Source organism: Schistocerca serialis, chromosome 7 (assembly GCF_023864345.2).
Source record: "Schistocerca serialis cubense isolate TAMUIC-IGC-003099 chromosome 7, iqSchSeri2.2, whole genome shotgun sequence".
Classification (NCBI taxonomy): Eukaryota; Metazoa; Arthropoda; class Insecta; order Orthoptera; family Acrididae; genus Schistocerca; species Schistocerca serialis.
Genome location: NC_064644.1, coordinates 477234028 through 477259843, shown reverse-complemented (window position 1 = coordinate 477259843; position 25816 = coordinate 477234028). Strand labels below are relative to the sequence as shown.

At 40.6% G+C, this 25816-nt stretch overlaps 1 protein-coding gene across 1 annotated transcript; it reads left to right on the top strand.

Moving 5' to 3' along the window:
- The first annotated feature begins 2844 nt into the window (after positions 1 to 2844).
- Positions 2845 to 3732, top strand: LOC126413155 (uncharacterized). Its single transcript, XM_050083050.1, has 2 exons — positions 2845 to 3163; positions 3536 to 3732. The coding sequence occupies exons 1-2, from the start codon at positions 2845 to 2847 to the stop codon at positions 3730 to 3732; spliced, it is 516 nt and encodes a 171-aa protein (XP_049939007.1).
- Positions 3733 to 25816: the final 22084 nt, after the last annotated feature.

Here is a 25816-nt window from a genome sequence, read left to right as displayed (position 1 = left end):
ATTGGAAAAACGCAAATATGGGAGAAACGCAAATATGGGAGAAACGCAAATATGGGAGAAACGCAAATATGGGAGAAACGCAAATATGGGAGAAACGGAAATATGGGACAATCGCAAATATGGGAAAATCACAAATATGGGAAAAACACAAATATGGGAAAAACACAAATAAGGGGAAAACACAAATATGGGAAAACCGCAAATGTGAGAAAAACACAAATATGGGAATAACGCAAAAAATGGAAAATCAGAAAATCGCAAATATGGCAGAAGCGAATTTTGTGGCACAACTTGGCTAGAAGAAGTAATCGGTTGGTAGGACGTTTCATGAGTAATTGGGAAAAACGCAAATATGGGAAAAACGCAAATATGGTAAAAACGCAAATGTGGGAAAAACGCAAATGTGGGAAAAACGCAGATGTGGGAAAAACGCAAATGTGGGAAAAACGCAAATATGGCAAAAACGCAAATATGACAAAAACGCAAATATTGCAAAAACGCAAATGTGGGAAAAACGCAAATGTGGGAAAAACGCAAATATGGCAAAAACGCAAATATGGCAAACACGCAAATATGGCAAAAACGAATATATGGGAAAAACGCATATACGGGAAAAACGCAAATATGGGAAAAGCGCAAATATGAGAAAAGTGCAAATATGGGAAAAACGCAAATATAGGAAAAACGCAAAAATTGGATGAACGAAAAATCGGAAATTCGCAAAAATGGGAAAATCGCAAATATGGGAAATCACTAGTATTGGAATCTCACAATTATGGGAAAGTCGCAAATACGGCAGATGTGATTATTGTGGCACAATCTGACCAGAAGAAGGAATCAGTTGGTAGGATGGTTCGTGAGTAATGCGAAAAACGCAAATATGGCAAAAACGCAATTATGGCAAAAACGCAAATATGGTAAAAACGCAATTATGGCAAAAACGCAAATATTGCAAAAAAGCAAATATGGGAAAAACGCAAATATGGGAGAATCGCAATATGGGAAAAACGCAAACATGAAAAAATCGCAAAATTGCGAAAATCGGAAAAATGGGAAATTCGGAAAAATGGGAAAATCGAAAAAATGGGAAAATCGGAAAAATCGGAAAATCGGAAAAATGGGAAAATCGGAAAAATGGGAAAATCGGAAAAATGGGAAAATCGGAAAATAGGGAAATTCGTAAAATAGGGAAAATCGCAAAAATGGGAAAAACACAAATATGAAAAAATCACTAGCATTGGAATCTCGCAAATATGGGAAAATCGCAACTATGGCAGATGAAAATTTCTTCGCACAACTTGATTAGAAGAAGAAATCGTTTGGTAAGATGGGTTCGTGAGTAATGGGAAAAACGCAAATATCGGAAAAACGCAAATTAAAGAAAAACGCAAATATGGGAAAAGAGCAAATATGGGAAAACCGCAAATATGGGAAAAACGCAAATGTGGGAAAAACGCAAATGTGCGAAAAACGCAAATGTAGGAAAAACGGAAATGTGGGAAAAACGCAAATGAGGGAAAAACGCAAATGTGGGAAAAACGCACATGTGGGAAAAACGCAAATGTGGGAATAACGCAAATGTGGGAAAAACGCAAATGTGGGAAAAAAGCAAATGTGGGACAAACGCAAATATGGGAAAAACGCAAAAATCGGAAAATCAGAAATTCGCAAATATGGGAGAAAAGAATATTGTGGCACAATTTGACAAGAAGTAGGAATCAGTTGGTAGGATGTTTCGTGAATAATGCGAAAAACACAACAATGGGAAAAACGCAAATATGGGAAAAAGCAAATATGGGAAAAGTGCAAAAATGGGAGAAACGCAAAAATGGGAAAATCGCAAATATGGGAGAAACTCATTATGGGAAAAACGCAAACATGAAAAAATCGCAAAAATGGGAAAACGGAAAAATGGGAAATTCGAAAACTGGGTATATCGGAAAAATCGGAAAATCGGAAAAATGGGTAAATCCGAAAAATGGGAAAATCGGGAAAATCGGAAAAATGGGAAAATCGGGAAAATGGGAAAATCGCAAAATAGGGAAAATCGCAAAAATGGGAAAAACACAAATATGAAAAAAACACTAACATTGGAATCTCGCAATTATGGGAAAATCGCAAATATGGCAGATGAAAATGTCTTGGCACTACTTGAGTAGAAGAAGGAATCGTTTGGTAAGATGTGTTCGTGAGTAATGGGAAAAACGCAAATATTGGAAAAACGCAAATATGGGGGAAACGCAAATATGGGAAAAACGCAAATGTGGAAAAAACGAAAATATGGGATAAACGCAAATATGGGAAAAACGCAAATTAAAGAAAAACGCAAATATGGGAAAAGAGCAAATATGGGAAAAGAGCAAATATGGGAAAAACACAAATATGAGAATAACGCAAATATGGAAAAAACGCAAATGTGTGAAAAACGTAAATATGGGGAAAACGCAAATATTGGAAAACGCAAATATTGGAAAAACGCAAATGTGGGAAAACCGCAAATATGAGAAAGACGCAAATATGGGAAAAACCCAAATATGGCAAAAACGCAAATATGGGAAAACGCAAATATGGGAAAAAAGCAAAAATTGCAACATCGGAAAAGCGCAAATATGGGACAAGAGAATTTCGTGGCACATATTGACTAGAAAAAGGCATCGGTTGGTAGGATGGTTCGTGAGAAATGCGAAAGATGAAAATATGGGAAAAACGAAAAAATTGGAAACTCAGAAAATCGCAAATATGGCAGAAGACAATTTTGTAACACAACTTGACTAGAAGAAGGAATCGGTTGGTAGGATGTTTCGTGAGAAAGAGCAAAAACGCAAATACAAGAAAAACGCAAATATGGGAGATACTCAAATATGGGAGAAACTCAAATATGGGAGAAACTCAAATATGGCAGAAACTCAAATATGGGAGAAACGCAAATACGGGAAAAACGCAAATACGGGAAAAACGCAAATATGGGGAAAACGCAAATATGGGGAAAACGCAAATATGGGAAAAACGCAAATATGGGAAAAAGGCAAATATGGGAAAAACGCAAATATGGAAAAAACTCAAATATGGAAAAAACGCAAATATGGAAAAAACGCAAATATGGAAAAAACCCAAAAATTGGAAAATCAGCAAATCGCAAATATGGGAAAAGAGAATTTTTGCGGCACATATTCACTAGAAAAAGGATTCGGTTGGTAGGATGGTACGTTACTAATGCGAAAAACGCAAATATGGGAGAAACGCAAAAATCGGAATATCAGAAAATCGCAAGTATGGCAGAAGAGAATTATGTGTCACAAATTGAGTAGAAGAGGGAATCATTTGATAGGATGGTTCGTGAGTAATGGGAAAAACCCAAATATTGGGAAGACGCAAATATGGGAGAAACGTAAATATGGGAGAATCGAAAATATGGGAGAAACGCAAATATGAGAAAAACGGAAATATGGGAAAAAAGCAGAAATCAGAATACCAGAAAATCGCAAAAACGGCAGAAGAGAATTTTGTGGCACAACTTGAGGGGATCGGTTGATAGGATGGTTCGTGAGTAATGGGAAAAATGCAAATATTGGAAAAAAGATAAAATGGGAGAAACGCAAATATGGTAGAAACGCAAATATGGGCAAACGCAAATACGGGCAAACGCAAATATGGGAAAAACGCAAATATGGGAAAAACGCAAATATGGGAAAAACGCAAATATGGGAAAAACGCAATTTGGGAAAAACGTAAATATGGGAAACACACAAATATGGGAAAAACGCAAATATGGGAAAAACGCAAATATGGGAAAAACGCAAATATAGAAAAAACGCAAATATGGGAAAATCAGAAAATCGCAAATTTAGGACAAGAGAATTTTGTGGCACATATTGACTATAAAAAGGAATCGGTTGGTAGGACGGTTCGTTACTAATGCGAAAAACACAGATATGGAAAAATCGAAAAAATGGGGAAAACGCAAATATCGGAAAAACACAAATATGGGAAAAACGCAAATATGGGAAAAACGCAAATATGGGAAAATCGCAAATATGGGAAAAACGCAACTGTGGGAAACACACAAATGTGGGAAACACACAAATGTGGGAAAATGCAAATGTGGGAAACACACAAATGTGGGAAAAACGCAAAAATGGGAAAAACGCAAATATGGAAAAAACGCAAATATGGGAAAAACGTAAATATGGAGAAAAGGCAAATATGGGAAAAACGCAAATATGGGAAAACGCAAATATGGGAAAATCGCAAATATGGGAAAAACGCAAATATGGAAAAAGGCAAATATGGGAAAATTGCAAATATGGGAAAATTGCAACTATGGGAAAGTTGCAAATTTGGGAAAAACGCAAATATGGGAAAAACGCAATTATGAGAAAAACGCTAATATAAGAAAATCGCAAATATAAGAAAATAGCTAACATGGGATAATGGCAAATATGGGAAAATGGCAAATATGGCAAAATGGTAAATATGGGAAAATAGTAAATATGGGAAAATGGCAAATATGGGGAAATGGCAAATCTGGGGAAATGGCAAATATGGAAAAAATGGCAAATATGGGAGAATGGCAAATATGGGAAAATGGCAAATATTGGAAAATGGCAAACATGGGAAAATGGCAAAGATGGGAAAATGGCAAAGATGGGAAAATGGCAAAGATGGGAAAAAGTCAAATTTGGAAAATGTCAAATATGGGAAAATACAAATATGGGAAAAACACAAATTTGGGAAAATCACTAGTATTGGAATCTTGCAATTATGGGAAAGTTGCAAATATGGCCGAAGACAATTTTGTGGCACAACTTGAGTAGAAGAAGGATTCGGTTGGTAGGATGGGTTCATGAGTAATGGGCAAAACGCAAATATTGGAGAAATGCAAATATGAGAGAAACGAAAATATGGAAAAACACAAATATGGGAAAAACGCTAATATGGGAAAAACGCAAATATGGGGAAAACGCAAATATGGGGAGAACGTAAATGTAGGAAAAAAGCAAATGTGGGAAAAATGCAAATATGGGATAAACACAAATATGGGAAAAACGCAAATATGGGAATAACGCAATTATGGGAAAAACGCAAATATGGGAAAAACGCAAATATGGGAAAATCGCAAATATGGGAAAAACGCAAATATGGAAAAAACGAGAAATGGGAAAAACGCAAATATCAGAAAAACGCAAATATGGGAAAAACGCAAATATGGGAGTAATGCAAATATGGGAAAAACGCAAATATGGGAAAAACGCAAATATGGGAAAAACGCAAATATGGGAAAAACGCAAACTGTGGAAAAAACGCAAATATGGAAAAACGCAAATATGGAAAAAATGCAAAAAATGGAAAATCAGAAAATCGCAAATATGGGAAAGAGAATTTTTGCGGCACATATTGACTAGAAAAAGGGTTCGGTTGGTAGGATGGTACGTTACTAATGCGAAAAACGCAAATATGGGAAAAACGTAAAAATAGGAATATCTGAAAATCGCAAGTATGGCAGAAGAGAATTATGTGTCACAAATTGAGTAGAAGAGGGAATCGGTTGATAGGATGGTTCGTGAGTAATGGGAAAAACCCAAATATTGGAAAGACGCAAATATGGGACAAACGCAAATATGGGAGAATCGAAAATATGGGAGAAACGCAAATATGAGAAAAACGGAAATATGGGAAAACGCAGAAATCGGAATATCAGAAAATCGCAAATATGGCAGAAGAGAATTTTATGGCACAACTTGAGTAGAAGAGAGGATCGGTTGATAGGATGGTTCGTGAGTAATGGGAAAAACGCAAGTATTGGAAAAACGATAATATGGGAGAAACGCAAATATGGGACAAACGCAAATATGGGAGAAACGCAAATCTGGGAAAAAGGCAAATATACTGAAAACGAAAATATGGGAAATACGCAAATATGGGAAAATCGCAAATATGGGAAAAACGCAAATATGGGAGAAACGCAAATATGGGAAAAACGCAAATAAGGGGAAAAACGCAAATGTGGGAAAAACGCAACTATGGGAAAAACGCAAATATGGGAAAAACGGAAATATGAGAAAAACGCAAATATCGGGAAAACGCAAACATGGGACAAACGCAAATATGGGAAATACGCAAATATGGGAAAAACGCAAATGTGGGAAAAACGCAAATGCGGGAAAAACGCAAATGTGGGAAAACCGCAAATGTGGGAGAAAAGCAAATATGGGAGAAAAGCAAATATGGGAGAAAAGCAGATATGGGGAAAACGCAAAGATCGGAAAATCAGAAACTCGCAAATATGGAAGAAGAGAATTTTGTGGCACAATTTGACTAGAAGAAGGAATCGGTTGATAGGATGGTTCGTGAGTAATGCGAAAGATGCAAATATGGGAAAAACGCAAAAATTGGAAAATCAGAAAATCGCAAATATGGAAGAAGACAATTTTGTGCACAACTTGACTAGAAGAAGGAATCGGTTGGTAGGATGTTTCGTGAGAAATGGCAAAAACGCAAATATAGGAAAAACGCAAATATGGGAGAAACTCAAATATGGGAGAAACTCAAATATGGGAGAAACTCAAATATGGGAGAAACTCAAATATGGGAAAAACGTAATTATGGGAAAACCGCAAATATGGGAAGAACGCAAATACGGGAAAAACGCAAATATGGGAAAAACGCAAATACGTGAAAAACGCAAATACGGGAAAAAAGCAAATATGGGAAAAACGCAAATATCGGAAAAACGCAAATGTGGGAAAAATGCAAATATGGGATAAACGCAAATATGGGATAAACGCAAATATGGGAATATCGCAAATATGGGAAAATCGCAGAAATGGGAAAAAAGCAAAATGTGGAAAATCAGAAAATCGCAAATATGGGAGAAGAGAATTTTGTGGCACATATTGACTAGAAAAAGGAATCGGTTGGTAGGATGGTTCGTTCCTAATGCGAAAAACGCAGATATGGGAAAATCGAAAAAATGGGAAAAACGCAAATATAGGAAAAACGCAAACATGGGAAAAACGCAAATATGGGAAAAGCGCAAATGTGGGAAAAAAGCAAATATGCGAAACACACAAATGTGGGAAAAATGCAAATATGGTGAAAACGCAGGTATGGGAAAATAGCAAATATGGGAAAATAGCATATATGGGAAAATGGCAAATATGGGAAAAACGCAAATATGGGAAAAATGTAAATATGGGAAAATCGCAAATATGGGAAAATTGCAAATATGGGAAAATAGCAAATATGGGAAAATCGCAAATATGGGAAAACGGCAAATATGGGAAAACGCCAAATATGGGAAAATGGCAAATATGGGGAAATGGCAAATATGGGAAGATGGCAAATATGGGAAAAACGCAAATATGGGAAAAACGCAAATATGGGAAAAAAGCAAATATGGGAAAAAAGCAAATATGGGAAAATCGCAAATATGGGAAAATCGCAAATATGGGAAAATCGGAAAAATGGGAAAATCGCAAAAATGGGAAAATAGGAAATATGGGAAAATAGCAAATATGGAAAAATGACAAATATGGAAAAAGAAAAATATGGAAAAATGAGAAATATGGAAAAATGGCAAATATGGGAAAATGACAAATATGGGAAAATGACAAATATGAGAAAACGACAAATATGGGAAAATGACAAATATGGAAAAATACAAATATGGGAAAATACAAATATGGGAAAATACAAATATGGGAAAATCACAAACTTGGGAAAATCGCTAGTATTGGATCTTGCAAGTATGGGAAAATCGCAAATATGGCAGAAGACAATTTTGTGTCACAACTTGAGTAGAAGAAGGAATCGGTTGGTAGCATGCATTCATGGGTAATGGGAAAAACGCAAATATGGGAGAAACGCAAATTTGGGAAAAACGCAAAAATGGGAAAAATGCAAAAATGGGAAACATGCAAAAATGGGAAAATTGCAAATATGGGAAATTCACTAGTATTAGAATCTCGCAATTATGGGAAAATCGCAAATATGGCAGAAGAGAATTTTGTGGCACAACTTGAGTAGAAGAAGGAATCGGTTGGTAGGATGGGTTGATGAGTAATGGGAAAAACGCAAATACGGGGAAACGCAAATACGGGCAAAACGCAAATACGGGCAAAACGCAAATACGGGGAAAACGCAAATACGGGGAAAACGCAAATACGGGGAAAACGCAAATATGGGAAAAACGCAAATATGAGAAAAACGCAAATATGGAAAAAACGCATAAATTGGAAAATCAGAAAATCGCAAAAATGGGAGAAGAGAATTTTGTGGCACAATTTGACTAGAAGAAGGAATCAGTTGGTAGGATGGTGCGTTACTAATGCGAAAAACGCAAATATGGGAAAAACGCAAATATGGGAAAAACGCAAATATGGGAAAAACGCAAATATGGGAAAAACCCAAATATGGGAAAAACGCAAATATGGGAAAAATGCAAATATGGGAAAAACGCAAATATGGGAAAAACGTAAATATTGGGAAAACGCAAATACTGGAAAAACGCAAATGTGGGAAAAATGCAAATATGGGAATAACGCATAAATTGGAAAATCAGAAAATCGCAAATATGGCAGAAGAGAGTTTTGTGGCACAACTTGACTAGAAGAAGGATTCGGTTGGTAGCACGATTCGTGAGTAATGGGAAAAATGCAAATATTGGAAAAACGCAAATATGGGAGAAACGCAAATATGGGAGAAACGCAAATATGTAAAAAACGCAAATATTGGAAAAATGCAAATATGGGAAAAACGCAAATATGGGCAAATGTAAATATCGGAAAAACGCAAATATGGGAAAAACGCAAATATGGGAAAAATGCAAATATGGGAAAAACGCTAATATGGGACAAAAGGAAAATATGGGAAGGACACAAATTTGGGAAAAACGCAAATATGGCAAAAACGCAAATATGGGAAACACGCAAATATGGGAAACAGGCAAATATGGGAAAACTGCAAATATGGGAAAACGCAAAAATTCGGAATTACGCAAATAAGGGGAAAACGCAGATATGGGAAAACGCAAATATGGGTAAAACGCAAATATGGGTAAAACGCAAATATAGGTAAAACGCAAATATGGGTAAAACGCAAATATGGGAAAAATGCAAATATGGGAAATACGCAAATATGGGAAAAACGCAAATACGGGAAAAACGCAAATACGGGAAAAACGCAAATATGAGAAAAACCGTAAATATGGGACAATAGCAAACATGGGGAAATGGCAAATATGGGAAAATGACGAGTATGGGAAAATGACAAATATGGGATAATGACAAATATGGAAAAATGACAAATATGGGAAAATACAAATATGGGAAAATACAAATATGGGAAAATACAGATATGGGAAAATCACAAATTTGGGAAAATCACTAGTATTGGAATCTTGCAATTATGGGAAAATCGCAAATATGGCAGAAGAGACTGTTGTGGCACAACCTAAGTAGAAGAAGGAATCGGTTGGTAGGATGGGTTCATGAGTAATGGGAAAATCACAAATAGTGGAGAAACGCAAACATGAGAGAAATGCAAATATTGGAAAACACAAATATTGGAAAAACGCAAATATGGGAAAAAAGCAAAAATTGGAAAATCAGAGAGTTGCAAATATGGGAGAAGAGAATTTTGGGGCACATATTGACTAGAGAAAGGAATCGGTTCGTTCCTAATCCGAAAATCGCAGATATGGAAAAATCGAAAAAATGGGAAAAACGCAAATATAGGAAAAACGCAATTGTGGGAAAAACGCAAATATGGGAAAAGCACAAATGTGGGAAAAAAGCAAATATGCAAAACACGAAAATATGGGAAAAACGCAAGTATGGGAAAATGGCAAATATGGGAAAATGGCAAATATGGGAAAATCGCAAATATGGGGAAACGGCAAATATGGGGAAACGGCAAATATGGGGAAACGGCAAATATGGGGAAACGGCAAATATGGCGAAACGGCAAATATGGCGAAACGGCAAATATGGCGAAACGGCAAAAATGGGGAAACGGCAAATATGGGGAAACGGCAAATATGGGGAAATGGCAAATATGGGGAAATGGCAAATATGGGGAAATGGCAAATATGGGGAAATGGCAAATATGGGATAATCGCGAATATGGGAAAATCGCAAATATGGGAAAAACGCAAATATGGGAAAAACGTCAATATGGGAAAATCGCAAATATGGGACAATCGCAAATATGGGAAAATCGCAAATATGGGAAAATCGCAAATATGGGAAAATAGCAAATATGGAAAAATAGCAAATATGGAAAAATGACAAATATGGAAAAATGACAATTATGGGAAAATGACATATGCGAAATTGACAAATATGGGAAAATCACAAACTTGGGAAAATCGCTAATATTGGATCTTGCAATTATGGGAAAATCACAAATATGGCAGAAGACAATTTTGTGTCACAACTTGAGTGGAAGAAGGAATCGGTTCATAGGATGCGTTCATGGGTAATGGGAAAAACGCAAATATGGGAGAGACGCATATATGGGAGGAACGCAAATATGGGAGGAACGCAAATATGGGAGAATCGTAAATATGGGAGAAACGCACATTTGGAAAAAACGCATAAAATGGGAAAAACGCAAAAACGAGAAAAATGCAAAAATGGGAAAATTGCAAATATGGAAAATCCACTAGTATTAGAATCTCGCAATTATGGGAAAATCGCAAATATCGCAGAAGAGATTTTAAGGCACAAATTGAGTAGAAGAAGGAATCGGTTGGTAGGATGGGTTCATGAGTAATCGGGAAAACGCAAATATTGGAGAAATGCAAATATGAGAGGAACGAAAATATGGGGAAAACTGCAAATATGGGGAAAACTGCAAATATGGGGAAAACTGCAAATATGGGAAAACTGCAAATATGAGGAAAACTGCAAATATGAGGAAAACTGCAAATATGGGGAAAACTGCAAATATGGGGAAAATTGCAAATATGGGGAAAACTGCAAATATGGGGAAAACTGCAAATATGGGGAAAACTGCAAATATGGGGAAAACTGCAATTATGGGGAAAACTGCAAATATAAGGAAAACTGCAAATATGGCGAAAACTGCAAATATGGGGAAAACTGCAAATATGAGGAAAACTGCAAATATGGGGAAATCTGCAAATGTGTGGAAAACTGCAAATGTGGGAAAAACGCAAATATGGGAAAAACGCAAATATGGGAAAAACACAAATATGGGAAAAACGCAAATATGGGAAAAACGCAAATATGTTGAAAACGAAAATATGGGAAAAAAGCAAATATGTTGAAAACGAAAATATGGGAAAAACGCAAATATGGGAAAATCGCAAATATGGGAAAAACGCAAATATGGGAAAAACGCAAATATGGGTAAACGCAAATATGGGTAAACGCAAATATGGGAAAACGCAAATATGGGAAAACGCAAATATGGGAAAAACGCAAAAATCGGAGAATCATAAAATCGCAAATATGCAGGAAGAGAATTTTGTGGCACAAACTGACTAGAAGAAGGAATCGGTTGGTAGGATGTTTCGTGTCTAATGCGGAAACTGCAAATATGGGAAAAACGCAAATATGGGAAAAACGCAAATATGGGAAAAACGCAAATATGGGAAAACGCAAATATGGGAAAAGCACGTAAAATGGGAAAAACGCAAATATGCTAAAAACGCGAATATAAGAAAATCGCTAATATTGGAAACTCGCAAATATGGCAGAAGAGAATTTTGTGGCACAAAATGAGTAGAAGGAATCGGTTGGTACGATGGGTTCATCAGTAATTGGAAAAAACGCATAAATGGTAAAATGGCATACATGAGAAATGGCAAACATGGGAAAATGACAAATACGGGAGAAACAAAATATGGGAAAAACAAAGTATGGGAAAACCACAAATATGGGAAAACCGCAAATATGGGAAAATCGCAAATATGGGAAAATCGCAAATATGAGAAAATCGCAGAAAAGGGAAATTCGCAAAAATGAGGAAACCGCAATAAAGGGAAAATCGCAAAAATGGGAAATTCGCACAATTGGAAATTCGAAAAATGGGAAAATCGCAAATATGGGAAAATCGCAAAAACGGGAAAATCGCAAATATGGGAAAATCGCAAATGTGGGAAAATCTCATATATTGAAAAATCGCATACATTGGAAAATCGCAAAAATGGGAAAATCGCAAACATGGGAAATTCACTACTATTGGAATCTCGCAATTTTGGGAAAATCGGAAATATGGCAGAACGGAATTTTCTGGCACAACTTGAGTAGAAGAAGGAATCGGCTGGTAGGATGGGTTCATGAGTAATGGGAAAAACGCAAATATGGGAGAAACGCAACTATGGTAGCAACGCAAATATGGGAGAAACGCAAATATGGGAGAATCGCAAATATAGGAGAAACGCAAATATGGGAGAAACGCAAATATGGGAGAAACGCAAATATGGGAAAAACGCAAATATGGGAAAAACGCAAATATGGGAAAAACGCAAATATGGGAAAAACGCAAATAAGGGAAAAACGCAAATATTGAAAAAACGCAAATATGGGAAAAACGAAAATATGAAAAACCGCAAATATGGGAAAAATGCAAATGTGGGAAAAACGCAAATGTGGAAAAAACGCAAAAATCGGAAGATTAGAAAATCGCAAATACGGGAGAAGAGAATTTTGTGGCACAACTTGACTAGAAGAAAGAATTGGTTGGCGGGATGGTTCGTGAGTAATGGGAAAAACGCAAATATGGGAAGAACGCAAATATAGAAGAAACGCAAATATGGGAAAATGCAAATGTGGGAGAAACGCAAATATGGGAAAAACGCAAATATGGGAAAAACGCAAATATGGGAAAAACACAAGTAGAGGAAAAACGCAAATAGGGGAAAACGCAAATAGGGGAAAAACGCAAATAGGGGAAAAATGCAAATATCGGCAAATGGCGAATATGGGGACATGGGAAATATGGGAAAATGGCAAATATGGGAAAATGGCAAATATAGGAGAAACGCGAATATGGGAATATTGCTAATATTGGAAAATCCCATATATGGCAGAAGAGAATATTGTGGCACAACATGAGTAGAAGGAATCGTTTGGTAGGATGGGTTTATAAGCAATGGGAAAAACGCAAATATGGGAGAAACGCAAATATGGGAGAAACGCAAATATGGGAAAAACGCAAATATGGGAGAAACGCAAATATGAGAGAAACGCAAATATGGAAAAACGCAAATATGGAAAAACGCAAATATGGGAAAACGCAAATATGGGAAAAACGCAAATATGGGAAAACGCAAATGTGGGAAAAGCGCAAATATGGGAAAAACGCAAATATTGGAAAATCGCAAATATGGCAAAAACGCAAATATGGGAAAAATGCAAATATGGGGAAAACGCAAATATGGGAAAAGCAATAAAATGGGAAAATCGCAAATATGCTAAAAACGCGAATATGAGAAAATCGCTAATATTGGAAACTCGCAAATATGGCAGAAGAGAATTTTGTGGCACAACATGAGTAGAAGGAATCGGTTGGTACGATGGGTTAATCAGTAATTGGAAAAAACGCATAAATGGTAAAATGGCATACATGAGAAATGGCAAACATGGGAAAATGACAAATATGGGAGAAACAAAATATGGGAAAAACAAAGTATGCGAAAACCGCAAATATGGGAAAACCGCAAATATGGGAAAATCGCAAATATGGGAAAATCGCAAATATGAGAAAATCGCAGAAAAGGGAAATTCGCAAAAATGAGGAGACAGCAATAATGGGATAATCGCAAAAATGGGAAAATCGCAAAATGGGAAAATCGCAAATGTGGGAAAATCGCAAATATGGGAAAATCGCATATATTGGAAAATCGCATATATAGGAAAATCGCAAAAATGGGAAAATCACAAATATGGGAAATTCACTAGTATTGGAATCTCGCAATTTTGGGAAAATCGGAAATATGGCAGAAGGGAATTTTGTGGCACAACTTGAGTAGAAGAAGGAATCGGCTGGTAGGATGGGTTCATGAGTAATGGCAAAAACGCAAATATGGGAGAAACGCAAATATGGTAGCAACGCAAATATGGGAGAAACGCAAATATGGGAGAATCGCAAATATGGGAGAAACGCAAATATGGGAGAAACGCAAATATGGGAAAAACGCAAATATGGGAAAAATGCAAATGTGGGAAAAACGCAAATGTGGGGAAAACGCAAAAATCGGAAAATCAGAAAATCGCAAATATGGGAGAAGAGAATTAAGTGGCACAACTTGACTAGAAGAAAGAATTGGTTGGTGGGATGGTTTGTGAGTAATGGGAAAAACGCCAATGTGGGAAAAACGCAAATATAGAAGAAACGCAAATATGGGAAAATGCAAATGTGGGAGAAACGCAAATATGGGAAAAACGCAAATATGGAAAAAACGCAAATATGGAAAAACGCAAATATGGGAAAAACGCAAATGTGGGAAACACGCAAATATGGGAAAAACGCAAATTTGGAAAAAACGCAAATATGGGAAAAACGCATATATGGGAAAAACGCAAATATGGAAAAAACGGAAATACGGAAAAAACGCAAATATGGGTAAAACGCAAATGTGGGAAAAACGCAAATGTGGGAAAAACGCAAATGTGGTAAAAACGCAAATGTGGGAAAAACGCAAATGTGGGGAAAACGCAAATGTGGGATAAACGCAAATGTGGAAAAAACGCAAAAATCGGAAAATCAGAAATTCGCAAATATGGGAGAAGGGAATTTTGTGTCACAACTTGAGTAGAAGAAAGAATTGGTTGCTATAATGGTTCGTGAGTAATGGGAAAAACGCAAATATGGGAAAAACGCAAATATAGAAGAAACGCAAATATGGGAAAATTGCAAACATGGGAAAATTGCAAATATGGGAAAAACGCAAATATGGGAAAAACGCAAATATGGGAAAAACTCAAAAATGGGAAAACAGCAAATATCGGAAAATGGCGAATATCGGAAAATGGCAAATATGGGAAAATGGCAAATATGGGAAAATGGAAAATATGGGAAAATCGCGAATATGGGAAAAACGCAAATATGGGAAAAACGCGAATATGGGAAAAACGCGAATATGGGAAAACGCAAATATGGGAAAACGCAAATATGGGAAAACGCAAATATGGGAAAACGCAAATATGGGAAAAACGCAAATATGGCAAAAACGCAAATATGGGACAAACGCAAATATGTGACAAACGCAAATATGGGACAAACGCAAATATGGGACAAACGCAAATATGGGATAAACGCAAATATGGGAAAGCTGAAAGTATTGGAAGAAACGCAAGTGTGATAGAAACGCGAATATGGCAAAATCGCTAATATTGCAAACTCGCAAATATGGCAGAGGAGAATTTTGTGGCACAACATGAGTAGGAGGAATTGGTTCATAGGATGGGTTCATGAGTATTGGGAAAAGCGCAAAAATGGTAAAATGGCATGCATGGGAAAATGGCAAATATGGGAAAATAACAAATGTGGTAAAAACAAAATACGGGAAAAACAAAATATGGGAAAAAATAGGGGAAAAACAAAATATGGGGAAAACAAAATATGGGAAAAACGCAAATATGTGAAAAAGCAATTATGGGAAAAACGCAAAGGAAACCTCAAATATGGAAAAACGCAAATGTGGGAAAAACGCAATTGTGGGAAAAATTGCAAAAATGAGGAAATCGCAAATATGAGAAAATCGAAAATTTGGTTACATCGCAAAAATCGGAAAAGCGCAAAAATGAGAAAATCGCTAAATTGGGAAAATCGCAAAAATGACAATTGCAATAATGCGAAAATCGCAAACATGGGAAAATCGCAAAAATGGGATAATCGCAAAAATGGGATAATCGCAAAAATGGGATAATCGCAAATATGGGATAAACGCAAATATGGGACAATCGCAAATATGGGAAACTCGAAAAAATGGGAATATCGCAAATATGGGAAATTGCCAAAAACAGGAAAGTGGAAAATATGGGAAAATGGCAAATATGGAAAAACGGCAAATATGGGAAAATGGCAAATATGGGAAAATGGCAAATATGGGAAACTGGCAAATATGGGAAAACGGCAAATATGGGAAAATGGCAAATTGGAGGAAATGACAAATATAAGGAATTGGCAATTATGGGGAAATGCAAATATGGGAAAATCGCAAATATGGGGAAATCGCAAATATGGGAAAAAGGCAAATATGGGCAGAAGGTAAAAATGGGGAAAATAGCAAATATGGGAAAATGGCAAATATGGGAAAATGGCATAAATGGGAAAAAGGCAAATTGGGGCTAATGGCAAACATGAGAAAATGGCAAGTATGGGAAAATTGCAAATATGGAAAAACAGCAAATATAGGAAAAAGGCAAATATGCGATAATGGCAAATATGGGAAAATGGCGTAAAAGGGGAAAAAGGAAAATTGGGGCAAATGGTAAACATGGGAAAATGGCAAACATGGGAAAATGGCAAACATGGGAAAATGGCAAACATGGGAAAATGGCAAACATGGGAAAATGGCATACATGGGAAAATGGCAAACATGGGAAAATGGCAAACATGGGAAAATGGCAAACATGGGAAAATGGCAAACATGGGAAAATGGAAACATGGGAAAATGGCAAACATGGGAAAATGGTAAACATGGGAAAATGGCAAACATGGGAAAATGGCAAACATGGGAAAATGGCAATATGGGAAAATGGCAAATATGCGAGAATGGCGAAGATGCGAAAATGACGAAGATGCGAAAATGGCGAAGATGCGAAAATGGCGAAGATGCGAAAATGGCGAAGATGTGAAAATCGAAAATACGAGAAAATCGAAATTACGGGTAAATCGCAAATACGGGGAAAACGCTAATACGGAAAAACGCAAATATGGGAGAAACACATATACGGGAAATACACAAAGATGGGAAAAACGCAAATTAATGGATAAATGCAAATAAATGGAAAAACGCAAATATGGGAAAAATGCAAATATGGGAAAATCGCAAAAATGGCAAAATCGCAAAAATAGCCAAATCGCCAAAACGGAAAAATCGCAAAAATGGCAAAATCGAAAAAATGGGAAACTCGAAAAAATGGGAAAATCGAAAAAATTGGAAATTCGAAAAAATGGGAAAATCGAAAAAATGGGAAAATCGCAAATATGGTAAAATCATTCGTATTGGAATCTCGCAATTATGGGAAAATCGCAAATATGGCAGAAAAGAATTTTGAGTCACAACTTGAGCAGAAGGAGGACTCAATTGGTAGGTGGGTTCATGAGCAATGGGAAAAACGCAAATATGTGAGAAACGCAAATATGGGAGAAACACAAATATGGGTGAAACGCACATATGGGAGAAAGGCAAATTTGGGAAAAACGCTAATATGGGAAAAACGCTAATATGGGAAAAACGCTAATATGGAAAAACGCAAATATGGGAAAAACGAAAATATAGGAAAAACGCAAAAATGGGAAAAACCCAAATATGGGAAAAACGCAGATTTGGGAAAAACGCAAATTTGGGAAAAACGCAAATTTAAGAAAAACGCATATTTGGGAAAAACCCAAAATGGGAAAAACGCAAATTCGGGAAAAACGCAAAAATGGGAAAAATGCAAATATGGGAAAAACGCAAATATGGGAAAAACGCAAATATGGGAAAAACGCAAAGGAAACCTCAAATATGGGAAAAACGCAAATGTGGGAAAAACGCAATTGTGGGAAAAACGCAAATGTGGGAAAAACGCAAAAATCGGAAAATCATAAAATCGCAAATATGGCAGAGTAGACATTTGCGGCACAACTTGACTAGAAGAAGGATCGGTTGGTAGGATGGTTCGTGAGTAATGGGATAAATGCAAGTATGTAAAAACGAAAATATGGGAAAAACGCAAATATGGCAAAAACGAAAATATGGGAAAATCGCAAAAACGGGAAAATCCCAAATATGGGAAAAGCTCTAGTGTTGGAATCTAGCAATTATAGGAAAATCGCAACTATGGTAAAAGAGAATTTTGAGGCGCAACTTGAGTAGAAGAAGGAATCGGTTGATAGGATGGGTTCATCAGTAATGGGAAAAACGCAAATATTGGAGAAACGCAAATATGGGAGATACCCAAATAGGGGAGAAATGCAAATATGCGAAGAACGAAAATATGGCAAAAACGCAAATACGGAAAAACGCAAATACAGGAATATCGCAAATACGTGAAAATCGCAAATACGTGTAAATCGCAAATGCGGGAAAATCGCAAATGCGGGAAAATCGCAAATGTGGTAAAATCGCAAATGTGGGAAAATCGGAAATGCGGGAAAATCGCAAAAGGGGAAAATCACAAGTAAGGGAAAATCGCAAATAAGGGAAAATCGCAAATAAGGGAAAATCTCAAATAAGGGAAAATCGTAAGTACAGGAAAATCGCAAATACGGGAAAATTGCAAATACAGGAAAATTGCAAATACGGGAAAATCGCAAATATGGGATATCGCAAATACGGGATATTCGCAAATATGGGATAATTGCAAATACGGGATAATCCCAAATACGGGGAAAAAGCAAATACAGGGAGAAGGCAAATACGGGGAAAAAGACAAACATGCTGAAAATGGATAATGTGGGAAAATGGCTCTTTTGTTAAAATGGCAAATATGGGAAAATGGCAAATATGGGAAAATGGCAAATATGGGAAAATGGCAAATATGGGAAAATGGCAAATATGGGAAAATAGCAAATATGGGAAAAGGCAAATATGGGAAAATTCGAATATGGGAAATTGGCATATATGGGATATTGGCATATATGGGAAAATGGCATATATGGGAAAATGTCATATTTTGGAAAATGGCATATTTGGGAAAATGGCATATTTGGGAAAATGGCATATTTGGGGAAATGGCATATATGGGAAAATGGGAGATATGGGAAAATGGGAAATATGGGAAAATGAGAAATATGGGAAAATGGGAAATATGGGAAATTGACAAATATGGGAAAATACAAATATGGGAAAATACAAATATGAGAAATACAAATTTAGGGAAAATGCAAATATGGGAAAAACGCAAATATGGGAAAAACGCAAATGTAGGAAAAACGCAAATGTGGGAAATATGCAAATATGGGAAAAAAGCAAATATGGGAAAAACGCAGATATGGGAAAGACGAAAATATGGGAAAAACGAAAATATGGGAAAAACGAAAATATGGGAAAAACGAAAATATGGGAAAAACGAAAATATGGGAAAAACAAAAGTATGGGAAAAATGCAAATTTGGGAAAAACTCTCATATGGGAAATTCGCACATGTGGGAAACACACAAATATGGGAAAAACGCAAATATGGAAAAACCCAATAATGAGAGAATCCCATATAAGGGAGAATCCCAAATACGGGGGAATCCCAAATATGGGAGAATTGCAAATATGAAAAAATGGAAAATATGAAAAAATGGAAAATATGGGAAAATCGCAGATACGGGAAAATGCAAAATACGGGGAAATGCCAAATACGGGGAAATGGCAAATACTGTAAAATTGCAAACATGCGAAAATGGCAAATATGGGAAAATGGCAATCATGGGAAAATGGCGAATATGGGAAAATGGCAAATTGGGGGAAATGGCAAATATGGGGATATGGCAATATGCGGAAATGCCAATAAGGGGATACCGCAAATATGGGGAAATCGAAAATACGGCGAAAAGGCAAATACGGGGAGAAGGCAAATAAGGGGAAAATGGCAAATATCAGATAATGGCAAATATGGGAAAATGGCAAATATGGGAAAACGGCAAATATGGGAGAATGGCAAATATGGGAGAATGGCAAATATGGGAGAATGGCAAATATGGGAGAATGGCAAATATGGCAAAATTGCAAATATGGCAAAATTGCAAATATGGCAAAATGGCAAATATGAGAAAATGGCAAATATGGGAAAATGGGATATATGGGAAAATGGCAAATACGGCAGAAGATAATGTTGTGGCACAACTTAAGTAGAAGAAGGGATCGGTTGGTAGGATGGGTTCATGAGTAACGGAAAAATGTAAATATGGGAAAAACGCAAATATGGGGCAAGTCGCAAATACGGGGAAGTCACAAACCTGGGGAAGTCGCAAACCTGGGGAAGTCGCAAACCTGGGGAAGTCGCAAACCTGGGGAAGTCGCAAACCTGGGGAAGTCGCAAACCTGGGGAAGTCGCAAACCTGGGGAAGTCGCAAACATGGGGAAGTCGCAAACCTGGGGAAGTCGCAAACCTGTGGAAGTCGCAAACCTGGGGAAGTCGCAAACCTGGGGAAGTCGCAAAACTGGGGAAGTCGCAAACCTGGGTACGTCGCAAACCTAGGGAAATCGCAAACCTGGGGAAGTCGCAAAACTGGGGAAGTCACAAATCTGGGGAAGTCGCAAACCTGGGGAAGTCGCAAACCTGGGGAAGTCGCAAACCTGGGGAAGTCGCAAACCTGGGGAAGTCGCAAACCTGCGGAGGTCGCAAACATGGGGAAGTCGCAAACATGCGGAAGTCGCAAACATGGGGAGGTGCAAACATGGGGAAGTAGCAAACATGGGGAAGTCGCAAACATGGGGAAGTCGCAAACATGGGGATGTCGCAAACATGGGGAAGTCGCAAACCTGGGGAAGTCACAAACCTGGGGAAGTCGCAAACATGGGGAAGTCGCAAACCAGGGGAAGTCGCAAACATGGGGAAGTCGCAAACCTGGGGAAGTCACAAACCTGCGGAAGTCGCAAACCTGGGGAAGTCGCAAACCTGGGGAAGTCGCAAACATGGGGAAGTCGCAAACATGGGGAAGTCGCAAACATGGGGAAGCCGAAAACATGGGGAAGTCGCAATCATGGGGAAGTCGCAAACATGGGGAAGTCGCAAACATGGGGAAGTCGCAAACATGGGGAAGTCGCAAATATGGGGAAGCCGCAAATATGGGGAAGCCGCGAATATGGGGAACTCGCGAATATGGGGAAGTCGCGAATATGGGGAAGTCGCGAATATGGGGAAGTCGCGAATAAGGGGAAGTCGCGGATATGGGGAAGTCGCGAATATGGGGAAGTCGCAAATATGGGGAAAGCGCAAATATGGGGAAGTCGCAAATATGGGGAAGTCGCAGATATGGGGAAGTCGCAGATATGTGGAAGTCGCAGATATGGGGAAGTCGCATATATGGGGAAGTCGCAAATATGGGGAAGTCGCAAATATGGGGAAGTCGCAAACCTGCGGAAGTCGGAAATATGGGGAAGTCGCAAATATGGGGAAGTCGCAAATATGGGGAAGTCGCAAATATGGGGAAGTCGCAAATATGCGGAAGTCGCAAATACGGGGAAGTCGCAAATACGGGGAAGTCGCAAATACGGGGAAGTCGCAAATACGGGGGAAGTCGCAAATACGGGGCAAGTCGAAAATACGAGGGAAGTCGCAAATACGGGGGAAGTCGCAAACCTGGGGAAGTCGCAAACCTGGGGAAGTCGCAAACCTGGGAAAGTCGCAAACCTGGGGAAGTCGCAAACCTGGGGAAGTCGCAAACCTGGGGAAGTCGCAAACGTGGCGAAGTCGCAAACCTGGCGAAGTCGCAAACCTGGGGAAGTCGCAAAACTGGCGAAGTTGCAAACCTGGGGAAGTCGCAAACCTGGGGAAGTCGCAAACCTGGGGAAGTCGCAAACCTGGGGAAGTCGCAAACCTGGGGAAGTCGCAAACTTGGGGAAGTCGCAAACCTGGGGAAGTCGCAGACCTGGGGAAGTCGCAGACCTGGGGAAGTCGCAAACTTGGGGAAGTCGCAGACCTGGGGAAGTCGCAGACCTGGGGAAGTCGCAAACATGGGGAAGTCGCAAACCTGGGGAAGGCGCAGACCTGGGGAAGCCGCAAACCTGGGGAAGTCGCAAACCTGGGGAAGTCGCAAACCTGGGGAAGTCGTAAACCTGGGGAAGTCGCAAACCTGGGGAAGTCGCAAACCTGGGGACGTTGCAAACCTGGGGAAGTCGCAAACCTGGGGAAGTCGCAAACATGGGGAAGTCGCAAATCTGGGGAAGTCGCAAACCTGAGGAAGTCGCAAACCTGGGGAAGTCGCAAACCTGGGCAAGTCGCAAACCTGGGGAGGTCGCAAACCTGGGGAAGTCGCAAACCTGAGGAAGTCGCAAACCGGGAGAAGTCGCAAACCTGTGGAAGTCGCAAACCTGGGGAAGTCGCAAACCTGGGGAAGTCGCAAACCTGGGGAAGTCGCAAACCTGGGGAAGTCGCAAACCTGGGGAAGTCGCAAAACTGGGGAAGTCGCAAACCTGGGGAAATCGCAAACCTGGGGAAGTCGCAAACCAGGCGAAGTCGCAAACCTGGGGAAGTCGCAAACCTGGGGAAGTCGCAAACCTGGGGAAGTCGCACTCCTGGGGAAGTCGCAAACCTGGGGAAGTCGCAAACCTGGGGAAGTCGCAAACCTGGGGAAGTCGCGAACCTGGGGAAGTCGCAAACCTGGGGAAGTCGCAAACCTGGGGAAGTCGCAAACCTGTGGAAGTCGCAAACCTGGGGAAGTCGCAAACCTGGGAAAGTCGCAAACCTGGGGAAGTCGCAAACCTGGGGAAGTCGCAAACCTGGGGGAGTCGCAAACATGGGGAAGTGGCAAACATGGGGAAGTCACAAACATGGGGAAGTCGCAAACATGGGGAACTCGCAAACCTGGGGAAGTCGCAAACCTGGGGAAGTCGCAAACCTTGGGAAGTCGCAAACATGGGGAAGTCGCAAATCTGGGGAAGTAGCAAACCTGCGGAAGTCGCAAACCTGGGGAAGTCGCAAAACTGGGGAAGTCGCAAACCTGGAGAAGTGGCAAACATGGGGAAGTCGCAAACATGGGGAAGTCGAAAACATGGGAAAGTCGCAAACATGGGGATGTCGCAAACATGGGGAAGTCGCAAACATGGATAAGTCGCAAACATGGATAAGTCGCAAACATGTATAGGTCGCAAACGTGGGGAAGTCGCAAACACGGGGAAGTCGCAAATATGGGGAAGCCGCGAATATGGGGAAGCCGCGAATATGGGGAAGTCGCGAATATGGGGAAGTCGCGAATATGGAGACTTCGCGAATATGGGGAAGTCGCGAATATGGGGAAGTCGCGAATATCGTGAAGTCGCGAATATGGGGAAGTCGCAAATATGGGGAAGTCGCAAATATGGGGAAGTCGCAAACCTGGGGAAGTCGCAAATATGGGGATGTCGCAAATATGGGGTAGTCGCAAATATGGGGAAGTCGCAAATACGGGGAAGTCGCAACTATGGGGAAGTCGCAAACCTGGCGAAGTCGCAAGCCTGTGGAAATCGCAACCCTGGCGAAGTCGCAGACCTGGGGAAGTTGCAAACCTGGGGAAGTAGCAAACCTGGGGAAGTCGCATACCTGGGGAAGTCGCAAACATGGGGAAGTCGCAAACCTGGGGAAGTCGGAAACCTGGGGAAGTCGCAAACCTGGGGAAGTCGCAAACATGCGGAAGTCGCAAACATGGGGAAGTCGCAAACCTGGGGAAGTCCCAAACCTGGGGAACTCGCAAACCTGGGGAAGTCGCAAACCTGGGGAAGTCGCAAACCTGGGGAAGTCGCAAACCTCGGGAAGTCGCAAACCTGGGGAAGTTGCAAGCCTGGGGAAGTCGCATACCTGGGGAAGTCGCAAACCTGCCGAAGTGGCAAACCTGGGGAAGTCGCAAACCCGGCGAAGTCGCAAACCTGGGGAAGTCGCAAACCTGGCGAAGTCGCAAACCTGGGGAAGTCGCATACCTGGAGAAGTCGCAAACCTGGGGAAGTCGCAACCTGGGGAAGTCGCAAACCTGGGGAAGTCGCAAACCTGGGGAAGTCGCAAACCTGGGGAAGTCGCAAACCTGGGGAAGTCGCAAACGTGGGGAAGTCGCAAACCTGGGAAGTCGCAAACCTGGGGAAGTCGCAAACCTGGGGAAGTCGCAAACCTGGGGAAGTCGCAGACCTGGGGAAGTCGCAGACCTGGGGAAGTCGCAAACTTGGGGTAGTCGAAAACCTGGGGAAGTCGCAAACCTGGGGAAGTCGCAAACCTGGGGAAGTCGCAAACATGGGGAAGTCGCAAACATGGGGAAGTCGCAAACATGGGGAAGTCGCAAACCTTGGGAAGTTGCAAACCTGGGGAAGTCGCAAACTTGGGGAAGTCGCAAACCTGGGGATGTTGCAAATCTGGGGAAGTGGCAAAACCTGGGGAAGTGGCAAACCTGGGGAAGTCGCGAATCTGGGGATGTCGCAAACCTGGGGAGTCTCAAACCTGGGGAAGTCGCAAACCTGGGGAAGTCGCAAACCTGGGGAAGTCGCAAACCTGGGGAAGTCGCAAACATGGGGAAGTCGCAAACCTGGGGAAGTCGCAAACCTGGGGAAGTCACAAACATGGGGAAGTCGCAAACCTGGGGAAGTCGCAAACCTGGGGAAGTCGCAAACATGGGGAAGTCGCAAACATGGGGAAGTGCAAACATGGGGAAGTAGCAAACATGGGTAAGTCGCAAACATGGGGAAGTGGCAAATATGGAGAAGTCGCAAACATGGGGAAGTCGCACACCTGGGGAAGTCGCAAACCTGGGGAAGTCGCAAACCTGGGGAAGTCGCAAACCTGGGGAAGTCGCAAACATGGGGAAGTCGCAAACCTGAGGAAGTCGCAAACCTGCGGAAGTCGCAAATCTGGGGAAGTCGCAAACCTGGGGAAGTCGCAAACCTGAGGAAGTCGCAAACATGGGGAAGTCGCAAACATAGGGAAATCGCAAGCATGGGGAAGACGCAAGCATGGGGAAGTCGCAAACATGGGGAAGTCGCAAATATGGGGAAGTCGCAAACATGGGGAAGTCGCAAACCTGGGGAAGTCGCAAACCTGGGGAAGTCGCAAACCTGGGGAAGTCGCAAACCTGGGGAAGTCGCAAACATGGGGAAGTCGCAAACATGGGGAAGTCGCAAACCTGGGGAAGTCGCAAACCTGAGGGAGTCGCAAACTTGGGGAAGTCGCAAACCTGGGGAAGTCGCAAACCTGCAGAAGTCACAAACCTGGGCACGTAGCAAACCTGGGGAAGTCGCAAACCTGGGGAAGTCGCAAACCTGGGGAAGTCGCAAACCTGGGGAAGTCACAAACATGGGGAAGTCGCAAACCTGGGGAAGTCGCAAACCTGGGGAAGTCTCAAACCTGGGGAAGTCGCAAACCTGGGGAAGTCGCAAACATGGGGAAGTCGTAAACATGGGGAAGTCGCAAACATGGGGAAGTCGGAAACCTGGGGAAGTCGCAAACCTGGGGAAGTCGCAAACCTGGGGAAGTTGCAAGCATGGGAAAGTCGCAAACCTGGGGAAGTCGCAAACCTGCGGAAGTCGCAAACCTGGGGAAGCCGCAAATCTGGGGAAGCCGCAAACCTGGGGAAGTCGCAAACATGGGGAAGTGGGAAGCATGGGGAAGTCGCAAACATGGGGAAGTCGCAAACATGGGGAAGTCGCAAACATGGGGAAGTCGCAAACATGGGAAAGTCGGAAACATGGGGAAGTCGCAAACATGGGGAAGTCGCAAACATGGGGAAGTCGCAAACATGGGGAAGTCACAAACATGGGGAAGTCGCAAACATGGGGAAGTCGCAAACATGGGGAAGTCGCAAACATGGGGAAGTCGCAAATATGGGGAAGCCGCAAATATGGGGAAGCCGCGAATATGGGGAAGTCGCGAATATGGGGAAGTCGCGAATATGGGGAAGTCGCGAATATGGGGAAGTCGCGAATATGGGGAAGTCGCAAATATGAGGAAGACGCAAATATGGGGAAGTCG

Excerpts from the sequence above, each read along its gene's own strand:
- LOC126413155 (XM_050083050.1), top strand. The coding sequence starts at position 2,845 with ATGGGAGATACTCAAATATGGGAGAAACTCAAATATGGGAGAAACTCA. Across the intron at positions 3,164-3,535 it reads GGGAAAAGAGAATTTTTGCG|GATGGTTCGTGAGTAATGGG; the intron begins GCACATATTCAC and ends ATCGGTTGATAG.